The 22,812-nt window shown below is 39.2% G+C and overlaps 1 protein-coding gene across 1 annotated transcript in view; it reads left to right on the top strand.

Annotated features, from left to right (window-relative positions):
- The window catches only part of SMG1 (SMG1 nonsense mediated mRNA decay associated PI3K related kinase), a 57,116-nt gene extending 34,304 nt beyond the window's left edge, over positions 1-22,812 (top strand). The window contains exons 31-63 of the mRNA XM_040079619.2: positions 161-445; positions 1,442-1,586; positions 1,845-1,983; positions 2,275-2,505; positions 2,597-2,774; positions 3,371-3,532; positions 3,809-4,026; positions 4,196-4,350; positions 5,257-5,479; positions 6,417-6,663; positions 7,252-7,481; positions 8,035-8,283; positions 8,664-8,802; positions 8,890-8,999; positions 9,592-9,810; positions 10,240-10,430; positions 11,018-11,190; positions 11,571-11,850; positions 12,568-12,840; positions 12,954-13,188; positions 14,628-14,854; positions 15,522-15,672; positions 15,765-15,954; positions 16,183-16,652; positions 17,650-17,784; positions 18,220-18,372; positions 18,704-18,883; positions 19,090-19,317; positions 19,741-19,952; positions 20,151-20,257; positions 20,541-20,720; positions 20,805-20,911; positions 21,559-22,812. Coding sequence (XP_039935553.1) covers positions 161-445; positions 1,442-1,586; positions 1,845-1,983; positions 2,275-2,505; positions 2,597-2,774; positions 3,371-3,532; positions 3,809-4,026; positions 4,196-4,350; positions 5,257-5,479; positions 6,417-6,663; positions 7,252-7,481; positions 8,035-8,283; positions 8,664-8,802; positions 8,890-8,999; positions 9,592-9,810; positions 10,240-10,430; positions 11,018-11,190; positions 11,571-11,850; positions 12,568-12,840; positions 12,954-13,188; positions 14,628-14,854; positions 15,522-15,672; positions 15,765-15,954; positions 16,183-16,652; positions 17,650-17,784; positions 18,220-18,372; positions 18,704-18,883; positions 19,090-19,317; positions 19,741-19,952; positions 20,151-20,257; positions 20,541-20,720; positions 20,805-20,911; positions 21,559-21,636 — 6,500 coding nt within the window. The 3' untranslated portion in view covers positions 21,637-22,812. The remainder of the gene's footprint in view (positions 1-160; positions 446-1,441; positions 1,587-1,844; positions 1,984-2,274; positions 2,506-2,596; positions 2,775-3,370; positions 3,533-3,808; positions 4,027-4,195; positions 4,351-5,256; positions 5,480-6,416; positions 6,664-7,251; positions 7,482-8,034; positions 8,284-8,663; positions 8,803-8,889; positions 9,000-9,591; positions 9,811-10,239; positions 10,431-11,017; positions 11,191-11,570; positions 11,851-12,567; positions 12,841-12,953; positions 13,189-14,627; positions 14,855-15,521; positions 15,673-15,764; positions 15,955-16,182; positions 16,653-17,649; positions 17,785-18,219; positions 18,373-18,703; positions 18,884-19,089; positions 19,318-19,740; positions 19,953-20,150; positions 20,258-20,540; positions 20,721-20,804; positions 20,912-21,558) is intronic.

Below are 22,812 nucleotides of genomic sequence, written 5' to 3'. Positions count from 1 at the left end.
CCTCAAAGTGTTTTCACAAGTTTTTTCATGCTTGTCATTCTTCAAAAGAGAATTTTCTGTGTAAAAATACATTGATACAAGCTGTATCTGATTGTGCAGAATTTCAGAATTTTTTTAAATAATAGGACTGTACTGAAGATCTGTTTTTTGTGATATGCAGGTCAGTCAACACATGCCATGGAAATGCTGAGTTCTTGTGCCATATCTTTCTGCAAATCTGCCAAAGCCGAATATGCAGTTGCTAAATCTATTCTCACTCTGGCTAAATGGATTCAAGCAGAATGGAAAGAGATCTCAGGACAGTTAAAACAAGTATACAGAGCTCGACAGCAGCAGAATCATACTGGCCTGTCTACCTTGTCTAAAAACATATATAATTTGATTGATCTGCCAGCTGTTAATACACTAGAAGATGAATATCCTAGGATTGAAAGTGAATCTACAGGTACTTTTTTTCCTATTATTCTTTTTTAAAATTAGTTGCTGATAATTATACTGAGGGATAACACCAGTTATATTGATAAAGACTAAGTGCTCCATTACTCATATATTTGTTTTCCTAATACGCGTGTCAAGGGTGTGTATTTTGTGCAATAGGTAACTATATGCAGTTTAAAAACCCAAACACCTTGGGTGTTATTATTAATATTGATATTTCATAATTGTCACATTTTTCTCGTTCAAGTAATGGTCCAAGGAAGAAACTGGGAAATGTTTATTTTGTATTGAGGAGATCAGTTATTGTTCTATGTACTTGCCTTCAGCTTGTGTATTTGCTAAAGTTTGAGTTAGATCTTTCAGGTTTAAACATGGACGGGATTTATGTTATGAGGGCCCCTATAAGTGTACTTTAGTTTTTTTCATGATCTTTAATCTGTACTTAGTCTGAACACATCTGCTGTTGCTGGAGAATGTGTTCTTATTCCTAATTTTCAGCAGACTTTTCTTTAAATGTTAAGATAAATTCTGTGTTTCTTTAAACATGGATTTCATAAATAACTTAGCTCCTCTCATGCAGAGTCAGAATTATTGTAGAGCTCTTGGTGAATGTTAAACAGTAGGTGCTTTCTGACTTGATGAAAAGAAAATAAATATATACACAAATAAACACAACCACAGAGCCCTGGGTACTTCATAGAAGTCTGCTTTCTAAAGTGTTGTGCTCCTTTGGAGGTTCCTTGCCTCAGTTCCACCTCTCTGTGAAAGAGGAAGGAATTGTAGAGTAACAGCTGTGGTTGTTGGCAAATGGAAACGACTTTATTTTGAAGCAGTGTCAGAACTGAAAAATAATTGCATTTTGGAAAATTTTGCACTCTTGGGTATTAATTTTACAAAAAAAATTACTGCATACCCATTATTTTTTGGTGTTATTTTCTGTGCTCAGGAAGGCAGAAGTAGGTTTTACACTGTAACACATATTATTCTATTTCCCCCATCACAGTAAACATTGGAGTTGGAGAGCCAGACTTCATCTTGGGCCAGCTGTATCACTTGTCTTCAGTGCAGGCACCTGAAGTAGCCAAGTCTTGGGCAGCCCTGGCCAGCTGGGCTTATAGATGGGGCCGCAAAGTAGTTGATAATGCCAGGTAAATACAGCCTAATACTTGAATTTATACAGCACAGTTGGTTTTCTTAAGATAAACCTTATCTCTGTGTATTTATAATTACTGTTGTATGTGAGCAGAGAAATTAATATTCTCTTGGTCACTTGCCCTCTGTAAAACAAAGCTGACTTAATTCTGAGATAAAGATGATTTCTTCCTTCAAAAAGTTTTATATATGGACTTGCAGTAGCACAACAAATACTCATGTAATGGGGATCAATAATTCATTAAATGTTACAGTCAGGGAGAAGGTGTTCGGCTGCTCCCCCGGGAGAAATCTGAGGTTCAGAACTTGCTTCCAGACAACATTGCAGAGGAGGATAAAGAAAAAATCTATGGGATTCTTGGGCAGGCAGTGTGTCGGCCAGCTGGGATTCAAGTAAGTGTAGATTTATTTGCTTACGAAAGTGTTCAGCTTCAGCATGAACCTTGTTTTCCTCTTCTTTCAGTTCATGTTAACTCTTTTAAGTGTCTTAAAGCTAAAATTCAGACAGTACAAGAAACCATCTGTTAGCTAAGTGGTAACACACCTGTTGGATGAACTGTGGTAGTGTGATCAAGTAATGCAGTTGCATGAGTTGCTAAACAGAAACTGACTTAGGAACTGAGACTGCTTGTAGGAGTTGTTGGAGGACTTAATCAAATCTGCTTTCCCTTTATTTGCATTTAGGATGAAGATATGACTCTACAAATAACTGAAAATGAGGACAATGAGGAAGATGATATGGTGGATGTGATATGGCGTCAGTTATTAACAAGTTGTCCCTGGCTTTCAGATCTTGATGAAAATGCAACAGAAGGATTAATTAAAGTCTGGAGGAAAGTTGTAGACAGAATCTTCAGTCTCTATAAACTGTCCTGCAGTGCATATTTTACTTTCCTCAAGCTCAATGCTGGTCAGGTTAGTGTTCACGTTGATGTGGAAACCAAGTTACAAACTTCTCTAAATGATAATATGAGCTAAACTTAGTGGAGTATTTCTTTGTTTCAAGGTTCCACTTGATGAAGAAGATCCCAGACTGCACTTAAGAAACACCTCTGAGCAAAGCACTGATGATGTAATTGTGATGGCAACCCTGAGACTCTTACGATTGCTTGTGAAACATGCTGGAGAACTTAGACAGTATCTAGAGCATGGGCTAGAAACGACACCTACTGCTCCTTGGAGAGGTAAATACATGTTATCTAGCTGTTAAAATTGATTTTGAGGCATTTTCTGTAATGCAGAAAGCTGTTCATTGCACTTTGATAAATTTTTTAAGTGTGAAGAAAAGAGTTTTCTTTTACTACATATCATTGAAGATGTAAGTCTGCCATACACTCTGATTGTAAAGTAGATAAGTAGAACAGATTTTGATCCTCTCCTTCCCCCACTTGAAGACATAGGGAGGAAAAAGGAGATGTGGTTTGTGAAGTATTACATCATATGACTGCTCTAAAAAATAAACAAGGTGGTTTTTTCCAGCTATAGTTGAGAAAGATGTGTGACTAAAGCCACACATTTCAGAAGTAGTTGTTTGTCACTGCAGGTTCTGGTTGTTTGGGGACTTTCCCTCAAAGGGTATGGAGTTAGCATGGAAGGCAAAGAAGAGGAGGCCGCCTATTCTAAAATTGCACTTTCTTTTGGACTTCTTCGTAAATTAGTACTTCTTTGATTTACATTCTCCCTATGCAAAAAAAAAAAGACATGATTTTAAAAATAAAATTCTATCTCATTTGAAGAGGAATGAAGTGAAAAAGCACATTTCCTTTTCCTCTTTCTACAGGTATTATTCCCCAGCTTTTCTCCCGCCTGAATCACCCAGAAGTGTACGTTCGTCAGAGCATTTGCAACTTACTCTGTCGAGTTGCTCAGGATTCTCCTCATCTCATCCTCTATCCTGCAATAGTGGGAACCATTTCACTTAGCAGTGAATCCCAGACTACAGGTATGGAAAAAAGGAAAAAGTGTTCAAATAAACTTAAGCTACTATATTTTTGTATATTGGATAGGATGATACCGAGGTGGGTTTTTTTATTTTCTCAGTTTTGTTATTAAGAATATTTTTATTATGAAATCTCACTTGATACTCTTAAGCTGATTTACCACATTTTGTGTATTTTTCTTATGCTTCATCAATACTTAATGGGGAACTGATGCTAAATAAACTGTGGATTGATATCTGTTACTGTGGCTAATATTTTATCATCTGTTTTTAATTTAGGAAACAAGCTGCCTTCTGCTATCCCTACTTTGCTGGGTAATATTCAAGGAGAAGAACTGTTGGGTGGTGAATGTGATGGAGGGAGCACTCCAGCTTCCCAAGAAAGTAGTAAAGAAGATACAAAAGCTGGATTAAATGAAGATCAAGCAATGATGCAAGATTGCTACAGCAAAATTGTGGAGAAACTCTCTGCTGCAAATCCAACAATGGTATTGCAGGTAAATAATCCAAATGTATGTTACTTGAACCACAAATATGGGATTTTTTTTTTGTCTTGGGTGTTGGTCTACTCAAAGTTTGCTATGTCTGTCTTTTTTCCAACTTGTTCATCTATTGAAAGAAATCTGAATTTTAGTTCTTTTAAAAAGTGAATCTTGCTTTATCCAGGTTCAGATGCTCGTGGCTGAGCTGCGCCGAGTTACAGTTCTCTGGGATGAACTTTGGTTGGGAGTTCTACTGCAGCAGCACATGTACGTCCTCAGACGGATTCAACAACTGGAAGATGAAGTCAAGAGGGTCCAAAACAACAACACTTTAAGGAAGTATGTCTGTTTCAATCATACAAGGGATAATCATAACAAGTGTTTGTTCTTGGGGAAGTATGCAGTCAAGTGAACCAACAGTGGTGGTGTTCCTGGATGCATACTCTCCCAGCTGCTGCTTTGTCAGCCTGGGACCTTATTTCAGGAACATCTTATACTACAGCTGCTACTCCAGTCAAATGAGATAAACAGTCTACCTGTGATCCATGTTGTGATTTCTTTAGTAATAATGTGTTAGAACTCAATGTATGTTGTATTGTGGATGATGAGATCCTATAGTTCTCTATTTCCAAGTCAGATGAAGTGAGTATAAGCATGTTGAAGGGTGTAATCTATTTAGAGATTACTGTAAATGCAGATATTTGGAATAAACAGAATGTCTTCATCTGCGTGTAGTTTTCAGTGTTGAGCAAGTCTTTTTTCCCCTCACTGGGATCTCCTGTGAGAAGAGTAGTGGAACAGCAGAACAGCCGATCCATTCACTGGGCACCTGGCTAAACTTAAGAATGCCTCTTGTATTCTGTAGCAGGACTCACATAGAATGGGAGAGCAGAATGATCTGGATGTCTCTATAGTGTGGTGCATCGTCGACAAGTAGTGGTAAAAAAGTCCTGTATTAAAGGAAATCAGTTGCTTAAAGTCATTTCTGCTTAGAGCTTCTAATCAGGGTTTCTGGTGGTGAACAATGGATTTCAGATGTTTTTCTGTAAAAAAGCGTGGTTCAGAGGAACACTTTATTCAGTGTGGAATGAAACACTCTTCATTTTAATATCATAACTGAAGACCTCATTTTAGAGAAGTAATAATTTTTATAAGTTTTTTGATGTCTCAATTGTTTAATGCTGTCATTATGAGAACTTGGTTTTATGGCATTAAGAGGAAGTTTTTGTGTGTTTTTTATAACAGAGAGGAGAAAATAGCAATCATGCGTGAAAAGCACACAGCTCTGATGAAGCCCATTGTGTTTGCTTTGGAGCACGTGAGGAGCATCACTGCAGCTCCTGCAGAAACTCCTCATGAGAAGTGGTTTCAGGACAACTATGGAGATGCAATTGAAAATGCACTAGAGAAACTTAAGAATCCTTTGAATCCTGCTAAACCTGGAAGCAGCTGGCTCCCATTTAAAGAGGTATTAGATGCAAGAGGAGGAGTACAATGTAGAGACACTTGCTGCACCATGTGCTTGACCCTCTCCTTCTCTTGCTGTTCTCTTACCGGATCAAAATTGCAGCCTGAAATTTTGTCTTCTCAGCAGTCAGCACAGGCAAACTGGGCATTAAAGCACCATAATTTTTGCCTCTAGCCAGTCCTATTGATTGTCTGTTATTGCATTTCTACTTATTGAAATGACATTTTTCAAATATTGCGTCATCTTCTGTCTGGGATGCTGTCAGCTTTGGGACCAGAGGACTTTGTTTTAAATATTGTCTTTCTGAAACTCTGATATTTGAGTTTAGTTGTTTTAAAATTTAACAAGTTAATTCTGTTTATCTAAGCTCAGTCCTTGGGCTGTGCAGCAGCCTTCAAATGATCAACCCTTCTCAGAAGTCCTTTGTCAATTGTGTCATATTCTCTTGGTGGGTCTGAACAGAAACAAGATATTCACTTGTCTATCCAGAGCTGCCTGGTGTTTTTAAAACCTTGCTAAACAGAATGGAGGTTTTACATGCAAATAGACCTTTTTTCCTTGTAGTTCCTCTTCTGCTTTGCAGAACAAACAAGGGTTCAGATATAAACAGGAGGCTGCTGAATGCTGCTGCCTTTAACCACAGCTCAGATATTTATAAATACAGGAGCAAACCTCTTGAGGAGCATGATTTGTTGTGACTTTGGTTTATCACTGCACAGGGTATATTTGCTGCATAGAGAATGTTGTTTAATTTTTGTAATCTTCATCTTAAACTGTAGCTGGGTTAGCAGCATGGCAAGGGTGCAAGGGAGTTTAGGAAAAATCTTTGTTTTCTGGAAGATGTCCATCATTAAGTCAGGTTTGATGGTGTTTTTGTTCTTACTGTTGACTGTTATGGTGAATGTCAGCCTAAAAGAAACCAATTTCTTTGGAATAGGTAATGCTGAGTTTGCAGCAAAGAGCACAGAAACGAGCCAGTTACCTCTTACGACTTGAAGAAATCAGTCCTTGGTTGGCTGCCATGATGAACACTGAAATAGCACTTCCTGGAGAGGTGTCCACCAGGGACACAGTCACCATCCACAGTGTGGGCAGCACCATCACCATCCTGCCGACCAAAACCAAACCTAAAAAGCTGCTTTTCCTGGGTTCAGATGGGAAGAACTATCCCTACCTGTTCAAAGGTAAGTAAAAGAATTTTTCTCATACCAGGTACTGTCTCTTGTTTTAAATTAAACTGTATTAAAGTTAGGAAGATTGCATGGTGCAACTCTAGTTTTATTTGCCTTAATGATACAGAGAAGGAGAAGTTTGAAGCATTTGCTCTTTCTCTTCCTTCTTCACTTCTACCTCCCACTTCACCTTTCAAGGAATTTTGCCTTATGAAACTGTAAGTCAAATCCATTCTTTACAAGGCTTTCATCAGAAGCAATGCTCTGCTTGCATATGGACAGGATTAGCTGGATGCAATTTTACAGAAGCTTTACGTATCCCCTAAAAAAGAACTTTCGAGACTTCTTGTTTTCCCTGCAAGGGAAAGGCCTGTTTGTTGTGTTGTAAATATTGTGTGTACTGCTCACACAGCAAGCTGGCACAAACCGTTAGGTAAATTCCCTCTAAACACCTTGGTTTAGGCCAAACAACTCACCTTTAATCTCCATACTATAAAGATACTCATAGTCTGAAATGTTGTAGGTTTAAAAAAAAATGCTAAATTTCAGGCTTTAGGAGAATTTTTTTCATCTAGAAGCTAAATTTTAAATTTATTGCAGGTTTGGAAGACTTGCATCTAGATGAGAGAATCATGCAGTTCTTATCCATTGTGAACACCATGTTTGCCACGATCAACCGGCAAGAGACGCCGCGGTTCCACGCGAGGCACTACTCGGTGACACCTCTGGGGACAAGGTCAGGCCTCATCCAGTGGGTGGATGGAGCCACACCTTTGTTTGGGCTTTACAAGCGCTGGCAGCAGAGGGAAGCTGCTTTGCAGGCTCAAAAGGTAACGGCTCTCTTCTGTGCTGAGTGGAACAAGGCAGAAAAATGCTTATTTGGATTTGCTTTGTAGTTCTAAGGCACGTAGTCTTACCAGGATGGTGTTTTGTTCATAATAACGCAGGAAGGTTCTGTGTATTCACATATCTTGGGACTGCACCAGAAGTCAATAAAATTGCATCTCTGTTATTTATATATAATTACAGTATGTAACATAAAAGTGCTGTTCTGGCATGATAATTTGAGAGAGCTGTTTTTTACAAATAGGATTAACCTTGGTTGAAATTACTTTAGTTCCGTATCTTGTTTACTCGTTCTCATTTCATGCTGAGTACAGTGTTTGCAGTTATGTTTATGAGATTGACTTGGAGAGTAAGAATTAGGCCAAAACAATGTGTTTTCAGTTTAGTTAGACCTTAACTACTGATTTTTGAAAGCATTCTCTGAGCTGTAGGAGTCATGCTCAGTCGAGGCATTGATTTCATATTCATTCTCACTAAAACTGAATTTGGGATATGTTTCTGTGCTAATACATCAACTACCATTTTTATCTCTGCTAGGCTCAGGACTCTTACCAGACCCCTCAGAACCCTGGAATAGTTCCTAGGCCCAGTGAACTTTACTACAGTAAAATTGGACCTGCTTTAAAGGCAGTTGGGCTTAGTCTCGACGTGTCACGTCGTGACTGGCCCTTGAATGTCATGAGGGCTGTTCTGGAAGAACTGATGGAAGCAACTCCCCCAAATCTCCTCGCTAAGGAGCTCTGGTCATCATGTACCACACCAGATGAGTGGTGGAGAGTTACACAGGTGAGTTATAACAACTGTATTTTACATAGGAGAGGTGTGGTTTTAATGGGAGAGGGGCAACGAATGCCTTAGGTGTGGTACTTGTGAGTTTGGAGAGTTAGTGCTGCTGTGAGTTTGAAATGTTGGCAGTAGTCCCATCTGGAATTAAAACGTGGGTGTAGACCAGATGAGTCTACGCTGATAGAATTACTAGAATTATCAGCCTAAAGAATGAAAACTCTTGTAAGATGCCATCGAACAACAAATAGAAAGCTGCTTGGAATAAGTTGGGCTTGATTTGTCTTATGAAACACTTAAAATAATGTTTTAAGATGGTAGTCAGTCCAATGTGTTGGCAGAGGATTCCCACAATTAATTTTTTCCTGAAACTCTCTTTTAAGTCTTATGCAAGATCCACTGCAGTTATGTCCATGGTTGGCTACATCATTGGTCTTGGAGACAGACATCTGGATAATGTTCTTATAGATATGACTACAGGAGAAGTTGTCCACATAGATTATAATGTTTGCTTTGAAAAAGGTAATTTAAAAAATGCTCTATGTTATTCAAATAAAAGGTTTTCTTTCTTGGTAATTAAAAGAAACAACTTAATTTTTTATCTTAAAGGGAAGAGCCTTAGGGTCCCAGAGAAGGTTCCGTTCCGGATGACGCACAACATTGAAACAGCACTGGGAGTGACAGGAGTGGAAGGGGTGTTCAGGCTTTCTTGTGAACAGGTATGGTAGGAGATTTGAAAACTGAGAGCCATTGCTGGCCAAATACTGGCTTATAGAGCCTTCACCTTCCTGCTGTGATTTTAATTGGACTTAGTTTAGCTATATTCTATGGTAGGTATTTAAGAAACATGAGATTGTCTGATAAATGCACATGCAAGTAGTGGTATAACTAAAATATAGGGTGAAAGGGGGGAATTCTGGTTGTAGATTAAAATGTTATGTTTTTCCTAATGTTTTAATAACATAAATTTCTTTTTTTTTTTCCGAGATGTTTTGCTTGCCCTCTTCCTTTGGGACTCATCCTGTATAAACATGACAGATATGTTTTTAAAAAGAAAAATGCTTTGAAGAAGGGAGATTTTTCCTCCTTAAGCGTCTGTAGCTTGTTTATAGAGTTTGTGTGGAAGGCTAGATCTTCCTTACAGGCTTAGCTGCATTGGTACCCACTGTGGTGTTCTTCCTATCTCTGTAGCAGTTAGGGATACGTTATGGATTTCTGTAGGTACTCAAGTACAGCATTTTGCATCTAAGTTTCCACTATTCTACAAGGGTAACACAGAATCAGAACGAGTCTGTTTAAAATACCGTGCAGGTCCTTCACATTATGCGGCGTGGGAGAGAGACTTTGCTTACACTGCTGGAAGCTTTTGTTTATGATCCCCTGGTGGACTGGACAGCTGGAGGCGAGGCAGGGTTTGCTGGGGCTGTCTATGGTGGTGGTGGCCAGCAGGCTGAAAACAAACAGAGCAAAAGGGAAATGGAAAGAGATATTACACGGAGTCTCTTTTCCTCAAGGGTGGCCGAGATAAAGGTGAGTTTACTACAGTAGTTTTCTATTTTTAAACCAAAGTAGGCTCTGTGCTTTCATTTTATTTATTTGTGCTTTTGGGAATGAGGGAGGATATGGTCATATATCAGCAATAGTTCATGAATTTTATTGTGATAAATTGAGTTTGTATGAATGGAAGTGCTAATATTGAACTTGCAAGTATTTAATTTTTGGTTTCTGCATGCTTAATTCTAAAACACGAAAACATTTTAGTGCTTTGCCTGTATTTGGGCTAGGAGAATAAAATAGAGGTTTAGAGAGCAGTTTAAAGAATGTGAAGATTTGGCAGTTGTAGCACTGGAAGCAGTGCTAGATGAATGGCATTGTTGAAGTGTTACATTCTGCCATATCTTACTTTATCTTGCCAGTTTGATTTAGTGCAGTTCAGTAACATCTGTGTCTTGATTGCAGGTTAACTGGTTTAAGAACAGAGATGAAATGCTTGCTGTGCTGCCAAAGCTGGACAGTAGTTTAGAAGAGTACCTGAACCTGCAGGAGCAGTTAACAGATGTTGAAAAGTTGCAAGGAAAACTACTAGAAGAGATAGAATTTCTGGAAGGTGCAGAAGGAGTGGATCACCCCTCCCACACACTTCAGCACAGGTACAGAGGAGCCAGGAATTCTGTCAGAAGTCTCACAGTTCAATACAGATGGTGTTTTAGTAATGCACTTATGGGTTAAATGTTAGAAATCTGTATATGAATGCATAGCTGGGTAAAAGCTATTCTTGCAGTAAGCAGGTCATCCTTGTACAAAACTACTGAAACCTTTTCCTATTGAATAATCTTGTTTATGTCCTGCACCTCGTACTCCATCAATATAACCTGTGCTAGTCCAAGTTCCACACTTGGCCCTCAAGGCAAGAGAGAGAATGTTCTGAATGTGGTGTACCATCATAATAATCCACATAAGGGAGCTTTTGATAATTAGCACAATTTTTTTTTCTTTTAAGTTTCTAATTCATTAAGTTATTTTTGAAGGCTATTTGAAATTAATCAAATATTCCAGAATTGCATGAACAGGCACAGGCATTAATTATTTTGTAGGAAAACAATAATGCAGCATTGTTAGTTTTATGTATTTGGAGAAAATTGGGGTGTTGTATTTTTCAATATCATTCTATATTCTGTAGTGTTAAGTATTTTCTTTCTTGTAGTACTAACTTGATTCTGTGGCTTCAATAATTCAGGTATTCTGAGCACACACAGTTGCAGTCTCAACAAAGAGCTGTCCAGGAAGCCATCCAGGTGAAGCTGAATGAGTTTGAGCAGTGGATAACCCATTACCAAACTGCCTTCAGTAATTTAGAGGCAACGCAACTTGCAAGTCTGCTCCAAGAAATTAGCACACAAATGGACCTAGGTACAAAATAGTGTTCCTGGGGGTGGTTTTAATGGTTTGAAAATAACTTGAGTTTAGCATCAGGAGGCATTATGAGTATCCTCTAACTTAAAGGCAATGATCTGTATGTAATAAATTAAAAGAAAAGGGTTTCTTCAAAGGGTGATTTAGAGCACTTCAAGGTCTCAGTGCCAAGCTGTCTGAAGGAACTTGTCTGTCTTATCTTACCTGGGCATGAGATTCTCTTAACCTTGTCCTCGAAATTCTCAATATGAACTCTCTATGCTTCCTTTATCACAAGTAAAAAAAAATATTTTTGAAAAGGTGCTAATGCTCAGTACTTGTATGGTATAAAACATGTCTTCAGACACATTTTTATTTTTAACCTTCTTTCTTAAAAGGTCCTCCAAGTTATGTCCCAGCAACAGCATTTCTGCAGAATGCGGGCCAGGCACATCTAATCAGTCAGTGTGAACAGCTGGAAGGAGAGGTTGGTGCTCTTCTGCAGCAGAGAAGATCTGTGTTACGTGGTTGCCTGGAACAATTGCACAACTATGCAACAGTAGCTCTGCAGTATCCAAAAGCCGTGTTTCAGAAACACCGAATAGAGCAGTGGAAAACCTGGATGGAAGAACTCATTTGTAACATGACAATAGAGCGTTGTCAGGATATCTTTAGGAAGTAAGTTAACAGAATAATGACTTGTTCAAAGAACATAACTTTCAAGCTATTACCTTAATTTTATCATTAAAATAAATACTTTTGCAAGGACCTGTCTATTTGTAAAGCAAACCAAGATTAAACTGTAATTCTAGAAATTAGGAGTAAATATGAAAAACTGCTTTAAAAATACCATTTCAGAGTTGAATCTGTGTACTTCAACATGAAACTCAAGTAACAATGTCCTGTAATGAGCAAATGGAGAATTAACCTTTGTGGCTTCAGAGTATTGATATTTCAGGTTTTAGAAACTTGTAGTATTTAAAAATCAATAAGGAAAGTTTTTTTTTTTTAATCTAGTAGATTTTCAAGCAGTTTCTGGTTCTTATTTTCTTCTAAAGTCAGGCTGTTTAACATTATTATGGCTTGGCTTAAAAGATTTAGATTATATTTGAGTATTTTGTCTGACAGTTTTTTTTATCCTCTATTCATTTTTTGCTTCGAGCACAGTTGTCTTGTGTCCTTGAAAATAGATGTGGAATATGGTGCATTTTAGGACCTGCTAAAAGCCTTGCTAGGGAAGTCATCAACCCAACCTCTCGTGTTATTTAGAGTTAAGAAGGAGTAGGTGATTCAGGAACAGTTCAAACACGGAGTGTTTCCCCTACCTACAGAGCAGAATGCGATTTCTTACCACCTGGGAAGGGGAGGTCTAGCCGGTGCACTTGTGCTTTGCAGGTATGAAATGCAGTACGCTCCTCAGCCCCCTCCGAGCACGTGCCAGTTCATCACGGCCACGGAGATGACGCTGCAGCGCTACGCGGCCGACATCAACAGCAGGCTCATCCGGCAGGTGGAGCGGCTGAAGCAGGAGGCGGTCACCGTGCCCGTGTGCGAGGAGCAGCTCAAGGAGATCGAGCGCTGCATCAAGGTTTTCCTTCACGAGAACGGCGAGGAGGGCTCGCTCAGCCTGGCGAGCGTCATCATCTCTGCCCTCTGCACGCTCACCAGGTGAGCTCCCTCCTGCGAAATTTCCTGTCGGAGACCACAGGAGTATTCAGTGGTGTAATTCTGTCAAGGGCACAACAGCAGGTGCGTTGTCTTAAGTGTCTCAATTCACCTAGGCGAAACCTGATGATGGAAGGTGCGGCGTCCAGTGCCGGAGAGCAGCTGGTTGATTTGACATCCAGAGATGGAGCCTGGTTCCTGGAGGAGCTTTGCAGCATGAGTGGGAATGTCACGTGCCTTGTGCAGCTGCTGAAGCAGTGTCATCTTGTACCCCAGGACCTGGATATTCCCAACCCCATGGAAGCATCAGAAGCTGTTCACTTAGCCAATGGAGTATATATCTCGCTTCAGGTGATTCTTTATGTTACTTTTCCCCCCATCCTTCAAGGCTTCAGCGAAGTCATTCTTAATAGTGGTCTAAATGTTTATGATGCTGCTAAGATTTTTCATCAGTCTTGCTCCTGATTGCTGTATCTAATTGAGCTGAACAGGCATTTCCTTCTGTCATTTACGTTTTTATTGGTTGAAAGAAACCGTTTTGATCTATACATGACAAATTGTAAAAACTGCTGTCAAGTAAGGAACCATGAGGAAGAGGTTGGTGTCAGCTTTATAGACACACCAGCTTCGTGACTCCTTTTAATTTTTCTATTCTGGTGCTGGCAGTCTGGAACAACTTCCAAACTGTTCAAACTGCATTCTTTCTGCTTTCTGCTCCCTCTAAACTTTACTTATTTTGACCTGAATCAAATAGCTTCAAACAAACTCAGAAAACCTGTTGTACAGGCCCTGTCTCCAATATTGGGAAGGAGAAAAATGCATTTATAATTTTATGGTTCAGAAATGTTTCCACGTTAATAAAACGAACAGAAAACCCATGAAGGGTAGTCTGAGTGAAATATCTGCTGAAGACTGATGTGCTTTATAAGCTGTAGCTGGATAAATAGATTTTTTGAGGCTTCTGGTTCCATTGTATTGTATTTGAGAAGAATTTTCCTCTCAAGCTGCATAAGTGCATTTGGATGTTCATCACTTCATTTTTTTTTTTTCCCCTCTTTGAAGTTATAACATTTCAGAATTGTTTCAGAAATGTGCATGGCAGCAGTTTCACTGCATTGCAGTGGGGATCTTTCATCCACACATTGTTGTCCTTCCTGTGAGCTCTTAGATAAGATGTACTTACTGAGCTCACTGCTCACTGGGCAGTCAAGATAACCAGTCTTTTTGGTGTGTTTCGTCTCCTTTTGGAGACAGAGCATGTTGGTTCTTTCTGTAGCTGCCTTTAGCCCTCTGCTGCATTCTGTTCTGTGCCACTTAAGGTAGTGTTTTTCTTCCCTGCATTGGTTTCTGTGGCAAATTATCACTACCTGGCAAGTTTTTGCTACTTTTTCTTTGTCTAGTCCAATCAGTTTAGCAAATCATAAATTCAGTAAATGATTTAATTTGCTCATAGTTATGTAATGGAAAAGAAAAGCTGACATTGGTGGAACCAATTCACAAATTGTGAACTCTGCCCCCCAGCCTCCTCTGAGGATGGCTGTCAGGTATTGCTGCTGTGGAGATGGTTATTGCTACAGATGTCAAACCTTTGGCTTTGTACAGGTTTTAATGTATGCCTGATTTCTTCAAAGTTAAAGAGTAGACTTTTGACTCTTGGCTGTCCACCATCATGTTATATTTTAGATAATGTCTGCTGCATGGTGGTGTAGTACTAAAACTACAAAGGATGTTGCATGTGATACTTTTTGAGTGGGAAAACATCTTACTTTTTGATACTTACTTCCCAACAGGAATTGAACTCAAACTTCCGACAGATCATTTTCCCTGAAGCACTCAGGTGCTTAATGAAAGGAGAGTATACTTTAGAAAGTATGCTCCATGAATTGGATAATCTTATAGAGCAAACAACTGATGGAGTCCCTTTGCAAACATTGGTTGAATCTCTTCAAGCCTACTTACGAAATGCTGCTATGGGTATAGAGGAGGAGACACACACTCACTACATTGATGTTGCAAGGTAAATCACCTTTTTTCAGTTTAGGTGTGAGAGAGTGAAGAATAAAGAACATTAGTTTGTCTAAAATTACTTTTTGTTTGCTATACAGGCTCTTCTTGCCCAAGAATGCCTTAAGCAGAGTGCAGAGTCTAAAGTGTGTGCTAAAGTTTCCTCTCTGCACATTTCTGTGTTTATCCACGTGCATACACAGAAATATGGAGCTGTGGCAATTTACACTTACATCTGCTTAAAGCCAACTTCTGGTAGTCAGCAAAATACCTGGTGGTGATTTTGTATTTGAAGTTAAAGGATGCTAAAAATAGGAATTAGTTCATTAGTTTGTGGGAGGAACCTGTGAAAGGGAGAGCTTGTAACCATAGCACTCCTCACCAGGAGGTTTGATGAGCAGCTTTTGCTTAATGAGTCAGTGACTTGATTAAAAAGCAAAATGAGACAAAACACCGAGAAAACAAAGACTTGTGGATCTTGTAATGTGGGACAGTACGTTTCTGCGTAGGTGCTTAGTACACAACAAAACAATTCAAAATCTTCAAGTGGTGCTTCCCTTGAGTTGTGGTGGCTCCATCAGTGGTACAGTGAATCTGTGGAATCAGTCAGTTTAAGAAAATTCTGTTTATTGTGGACTAAGTGAAACTATGTACATTTTCTTTCTTTTTTTCCTTTTAAGAGTACTTCATGCTCAGTATGGTGAACTGATTCAGCCAAGAAATGGTTCAGTTGATGAAACTCCCAAAATGTCAGCTGGTCAGATGCTTTTGGTAGCTTTTGATGGAATGTTTGTTCAAGTGGAAACTGCATTTGGTTTATTGATTGAAAAGGTATGGATTTCTTCTTTTTGGAGTACTGTTTGAGTCAGAATCAGGAAACCTTTAAAAAACCCAAACTAATTAATTTCCTTTACATTGCTCAGCTAAACAAGATGGAGATACCTCTTGCTTGGCGTAAGATTGACATAATTAGGGAAGCCCGCAGCACTCAAGTTAACTTCTTCGATGATGACAATAATCGGCAAGTTCTGGAGGAAATTTTCTTTTTGAAGAGACTGCAAACAATTAAAGAATTTTTCAGGCTCTGTGGTACCTTTTCTAAGACACTGTCAGGTAAATAAATGTTATCAAGTGTTCAGTATGCCTTTATCCACTTGTCATCCTGTTCAGAAGAACATAAAATGGTCCCTTTACTGTAACTTACCCTTCATAAGTGGTAAGGAAGCAGAAACTAAAAATTAATTCCTGTGCTTTTGCTGTGTTTGTAAGTTGGGTTTTATTCATCTGGATGCGTCAAATGTTTTGTTTATAACAAAAATACTATTTCTTTCCCTTTAAAAGGAATCAGTTCACTTGAAGACCAGAATGCAGTAAATGGACCTGTTCAAATTGTCAATGTGAAAGCCCTTTACAGGAACTCTTGTTTTAGTGAAGATCAAATGGCCAAGCCAATTAAGGCTTTTACAGCAGACTTTGTGAGACAGCTTTTAATTGGCCTTCCCAATCAAGCTTTGGGACTGACCTTGTGCAGTTTCATCAGTGCTCTGGGTGTCGATATCATTGCTCAGGTAGAGGCTAAAGACTTTGGAGCAGAAAGCAAAGTTTCTGTGGATGACCTGTGCAAGAAAGCTGTGGAGCACAACATCCAGGTTGGCAAGTTCTCCCAGCTGGTGATGAACAGGGCCACGGTCCTGGCCAGCTCCTACGACACGGCCTGGAAGAAGCACGACCTGGTGCGCAGGCTGGAAACCAGCATTTCCTCGTGCAAGACCAGCCTGCAGAGAGTGCAGCTGCACATTGCCATGTTCCAGGTGAGAGCCCAGCACAGGCTGGGGATTTCCAGAATGGCTCTGGCAAAAGTGAACGTGAGTTAGTGAGCACAACAAACATGTTTTGTTGAATAAGTTCTAAGGTCTTTTAATGGGCTTTATAAGGTCTTTTGATTTTAATTATGCTGTAAATATATAAGGAACAGTGTTATTGCTAGCTTTTTTTGAAGACCAGCTGCTTTACAAGAAGCAAATTCTGCAACATATAAATTTTTTTGAATCAATGCATGTAATTTTTTTCAATAACCATGAAGTTGTTTTTTAGAAAATACATCATTCACTGGTTATCTTACCAGCAGTACTGTCCCATTCTCCCCCTTTTTCTCAAACAGACTGTGACTTTGAGGGAGGAGATGGCTTAGAACAGAGGGTATGAATTGCTGAATGTCATTTTGGACCTTTCCTTCAAAGTTGTAATGCTTTCTTTGCTCCACTCTTTACATCATTAAAAATACAAATAGCAGCAGTATCAGTCCTGACAAATGCTCTTCTGAGGCTTTAGATAAATGCCATTGTGTACCTTTACACAGGTATCCAGTTGTGTTGTACTAGCAGTGATCTTTATTTTATAGTGATTTGTAGGTTAAGGGACAAGGCTTTCTCCAAGTCAGTTAATAAACCATTTCATGAACTGGTAAGCAAAATTGTCTTGGTTTTAATGTATTACAAGTGAATTGTTTCTGAATATTGATGGCTTTTCCTTTAGATAAAAAAAAAAAGTGTGTAAATCACTTCTAGTGGGTTAGTGGACTGATTAATGATACAAACATCCAAGCCAGGAAATTGTTTGCGACTACTTGTATCATTTAAGGCTCTTGAATGATTTAGAACTTGAGCTGTGCTGGTTCTGTCTGACACACAGCCCTTTTAAGTGCCCTTCTTATAAAGGGTACAAGGGCAGTGAAATTGCTGTTTGTGTTGCAAAGTATTTTGTGCTGAGCAATATTGATAATCATGTGTTGCTGTTACTTTCTTACAGTGGCAGCATGAAGATCTCATCAGTCGCCCCCAGGCTATTTCTGTCACTCCTCCACCTCGTTCAGCAATTTTAGCCAGCATGAAAAAGAAACTTCACACGCTCAGTCAGATTGAAGCTTCCATTGCAACGGTCCAGGTATGACTGTTTTGGGAGGGTTGTTCAGCAGCACATGGAAATGTGACTAACACAAGCTGCAAAACCATCTGCCACCTTCCAATCACGTTATCTGGCTTGTTGTCTTACACAAATATTGGGGGTATTGTCATTGATCTCTTGCAGTCTTGCTGATGAGTACTGTTAGATTGTTTGATTTTGCTGTCTCATCTGAAATGTTCTCTTTGGAGCAGCAGTTAAATCTCTTTGAAGAAAAATAGAAATCTATGACAGTACCTTTCTTTCTGAAGGCTGGTAATGCTCCCTTTAAGTTTACTAACATTTGTCAATCATGAGTGCCACAGTATTTTACATGTATGGGCCTAAGAAAGTGTCTGTGTGTGTTATATTTGGATAATGTATTTAAAGTCAGGCACTATGAATTATCTATATGGGTTTTTTTCTTCCCCAATGCAGGAGAAACTAGCAGCACTTGAAGCAAGTATTGAGCAGCGTTTAAAATGGGCAGGAGGGGCTAATCCTGCTCTGGCCCCAGTTTTACAAGATTTTGATGCCACTATTGCAGAAAGAAGAAACCTTGTACTGAAAGAAAGTCAAAGAGCAAGTCAGGTACTACAGATAAGTACAGTACTCTTGACTCCATGAGTGTGTTCATTGTTCATTTCCTACTTGAGGTTTATGTAGAAGATATTATTCTGTTCTGCATCTAAAGTGCAAACTTAGATAATCAAATACTTTTGGGAATCCCACTTGAAAGCAATAGGAATAATCTTTTTGAGAATTGCTATAGGGTTGGATGACCCTGGGATGGTACTGCTACTGTAACAGAGCAGTATCTGTGTGTTTAAAATCCTCACTTCAAAGCACGTGAAAAAAACGCTGTTTGTCTAATAGGCAGTTGAAATGGAATAACTTTCCTCATTCTTGCTTTGATTTTCAGGTCACTTTCCTTTGCAGTAATATCATTCATTTTGAAAGTTTACGTACAAGAACAGCAGAAGCCCTAAATCTTGATGCTGCATTGTTTGAACTCCTCAAACGCTGTCAACAAATGTGCTCCTTTGCATCCCAGTTCAACAGCTCAGTGTCTGACCTGGAGCTTCGCCTGCTGCAGAGAGTGGTAAGCACAGGGCAAAGCAAAACATGAAACATTTCAGAATCACTGCAGGGAGTTCTCAGTTTTGTCTTCCGTTCTCAGTGTTATGTATACCTTCAGATGGAGTGTGGCTGCAGAGTTTATGCTGTCAGCTACGTGACAGTGCTTTTTACACAGCATGTGAATTTTATCTCTGGGTACAAATAAAGAAATGTTTCTGTTATTTTTAGGGCACTGGTCTCGAACATCCTATTGGCAGCTCTGAATGGCTTCACTCAGCTCACAAGCAGTTGACCCAGGAGATATCTACACAGAGAACAGTACAAACAGAAAGAGAACAGCAAATAGAAACAGTTTGTGAAACAATTCAGAATCTGGTTGATAGTATTAAAACTGTGCTCACGGGTCATAACAGACAGCTTGGAGATGTCAAACATCTACTGAAAGCTATGGCAAAGGTATGCCTAAAACATCCTTAAATTTATTCCGCAAACTCATGCCAGTACAGTTGAAGAAAAATGACAGTTGTAGCTTTGTGCTTTGTAACATATCTAAAAACAGTAAAATGTCTGTGCATATGGAGTTCAAGAAGTAAAGTTCGTGTTTAAGAATTCATAAAACTTTCTAGCATTAGCAGGCTGTGGTTGAACTGAACCTTTTCTCTCTTGGCAGTTGAAACATTGTGTTTATAAATACTTCTGGTTCTTTATCTGTAAAAAAATTTATAATTTTAAAATTTATTTCTTCATACATAACTACTGAAAATTATAGTTATTTGTAATCAAATGACAAACTGAAGGGCTGAAAGGGCTAAGAAATGCTCCACTTTATTCTCTTAGCCAATATATAGTAGTTGACCTTTTTGCACATCTTGGTTACAGGATGAAGAAGCGGCTTTGGCAGATGGTGAAGATGTTCCCTATGAGAACAGTGTTAGGCAGTTCCTGGGTGAATATAAATCGTGGCAAGATAATATTCAGACAGTTCTGTTTACATTAGTTCAAGTTATGGGTCAAGTCCGCAGTCAGGAACATGTTGAAATGCTGCAGGAAATAACTCCCACCTTGAAAGAACTTAAAACACAGAGCCAGAGGTAAGAGAGTTACCTTGTCTCAGGTGAGAAGAGGCATTTTGCATACCTGCTTTCATGTAGCAAGAACACATCATGGGGCACATACTTGATGATTTTCTTAGAACTCAGAAATCTTCTTGCAAAACTTGAGTTAATTTTTGTGTTTTCAGTAAATCGAGTAGTTACACGAGTATTTATTAACTCCATTGTATTTCCCAGTGTCTACAATAATCTGGTGGGGTTTGCATCACCCTTAGTCACGGATACAGCAAATGAATGCTCCAGCCCAACTTCAGCAGCTACATATCAGCCAACTTTTGCTGCAGGTAATACTTGCAAAAGTACAAACGTGAAACCACCATGAAATGCAGACAATTTGCTTAATATAAATAAATTGTTAGCAGTGGAATAAAACTCACTGTTTATAAAGTGTAAGAAATTAAAAAATGGAAAGATTGAAAACTGCTGCAGAATTTAGAATGCAAATTTAAAAAGCATTTGTTCTGAAAAACCAATAGGTCTATTTGGTATGCATAATTGTGCTTTTTCTTGCCTCTATAATACGCTATTATTTTTAAGACTTTAAGCAATTTTAAACTTTCTCTACAGCTGTACGGAGCAATACAGGGCAGAAAACTCAGCCAGAGGTGATGTCACAGAATGCAAGAAAGCTAATTCAGAAAAATCTTGCAACATCAGCAGATACTCCTCCAAACACAGTCCCAGGAACTGGCAAAAGTGTTGCTTGTAGTCCCAAAAAGACAGCCAGGGACCCTAAAACAGGAAAAGGTAAATATAAATTACCACTAACAGCAAAAAAAAAAAAAATACCTCAGTGGGTTTCTGTGCATTAACTTTATTTTGTACCTGTAGCTGTGCAGGAGAGGAATTCCTACGCAGTTAGCGTGTGGAAGCGGGTCAAAGCCAAGTTAGAGGGCCGAGATGTGGATCCCAACAGGAGAATGTCTGTGGCTGAACAGGTAAGTTGAAAATAAAGTTCCAGTACTGATCCTTGCTTTAAATACATGCTAATTAGCAGGTGTGTATGCTGAAGTGTGCCTTCAGGGCTGAAATCCTCTTGTGAATGGGGCTTCCTTTGGGAGTGGGAGCTCTTGCAGTGCAAATCAAGGTTGCTGCTGCCTTGTATTGCTGCCTTTTTTTTTTTTCTCATCGTATTCTTTTGTTTTTCATATTGGAGGTCTATGTAAAACCATGAATTAGATAAACTGCCTTTTGTCTGTAAGCTAGCATTTCTTCCACAGCTGCTGATAGCCAGGGAAAACACGAGATCTGTACAGCTGCCCAAGGGACAGAACTTCTGTGTTCACTAACATAACACAGCCACTCCTGTCTCTGGGCAGCGGAGTCGGGGACACAGTTGTCCACATCTGTTTGAGAATGGTGTGGCTACTTTCAAGATAGGGGCTGTGAATGAGATGGTATGTGTTCTTTTTTTTGCAGTACAGCTTCCTGTTTCATATGTGGACTGTACAAAGTTATGTCTACTGTTACTTTAGATTTTTTTCAGTGAAATATTTGCAGGTGACATTCGACAGTAAATTCTAAGAGCACTTAAACACTTAGAATTCTAGCTTATTTTTAATTCCTTGTTTGACCTTTTTAATAGGTTGACTTTGTGATTAAGGAAGCAACTAATCTAGATAACTTGGCTCAGCTGTATGAAGGTTGGACTGCCTGGGTATGAGTAGGGAGACAGCAGCTCGGTCTGGTTCAGCGAGGTCAGACATCCACCAGAATCAACTCGGCCTCAGGCATCCGTAGCCGCACCACAGTCGGTGGTGATGCATACTGGGGCTTAATCTGAGGAAACCTAGGAAATCTCGGTGCACTGGGAAGTGATCCTGCAGGATAGCTGCACTCAGGGATACGCTAAACACAATGGTCTGCAACCCCCACGGTCAAGGGTGAAAGCTCACCGCTTGAGCAACACGGTTTGTCTTTCTGCTACGGAAGAACTGCAAACGTGTCTGGGGGTCAGCTGCAGAAAGAAATCAGGATGCTACAAACCGCAGAGTGATTTGGAACTCAATTCCACCTGACCCTGTGAACAATTCAGGAAACACCGAACCCTGTTCAAAGAAAAACAGAAAAATGGGGCCATGAAGAAATCACAGCAAGGGCAGATTTGATGCATTCAGATTCTTGTTCCTCTTGTTATGTGGCAGCAGTGCTGGTTGAGTCGACCAGTTAGTACGGGAAAAGGCTACAAAATGTAAACTTCAGAAATGGACTGAAAGCAAAGAGCTGTACATCAGATACACGCTGCATTGGAAGAACTTCTGAGATAGAAGAAAAAGCCTTTGTTCTCTTCTCCCTTTCCTCTTTCCTTTCACTCCTCCCTCCCAGCCTCTCCTTGCATACACCCCTCTTGGCTTATTCTTGTAGGTTAGGCGTACTTCCAATATACTTTTTATTTCGATCCTTCTACTTCACAGTTTAGTCAAATTAACAACTTAAATTCTGTTTGGTAAACGATTTTTCCAAAAGCACTGAAAGTATAGAACATCAATGATTACTTATGAGTTGGATGGTCAAACACAAAATGTAATTTTGGTTATTTTAAAGTCATTTTTGTGACTCTATTATGTACAGTTTCTCAAATTTGTCACTGTGCATTTAAAAGTAATGATTCCTACAGGCATTTGATTTAATGTGTACTTCCCTCTGCTTGCAGTGTACACTTTTTTGTACTTCAAATTGTCCCTCCAATCTCATTCTACTGTGATTGCTGTAGTTTCTTTCGTACAACGTAGCTAATCCAATGTAATCTTTACCTTTTTAAAAACCAGGATAGAGTATCTAGTAGAGTTTTACATTGTTGATGACAGATAAACAATAAAGTGATGTTCTGGTGGAGGTA

This window comes from Hirundo rustica, chromosome 15 (assembly GCF_015227805.2).
Source record: "Hirundo rustica isolate bHirRus1 chromosome 15, bHirRus1.pri.v3, whole genome shotgun sequence".
Lineage (NCBI taxonomy): Eukaryota > Metazoa > Chordata > Aves > Passeriformes > Hirundinidae > Hirundo > Hirundo rustica.
Note: the sequence above shows the minus strand (reverse complement) of the source record. Positions and strands in the feature narration are given on the sequence as shown.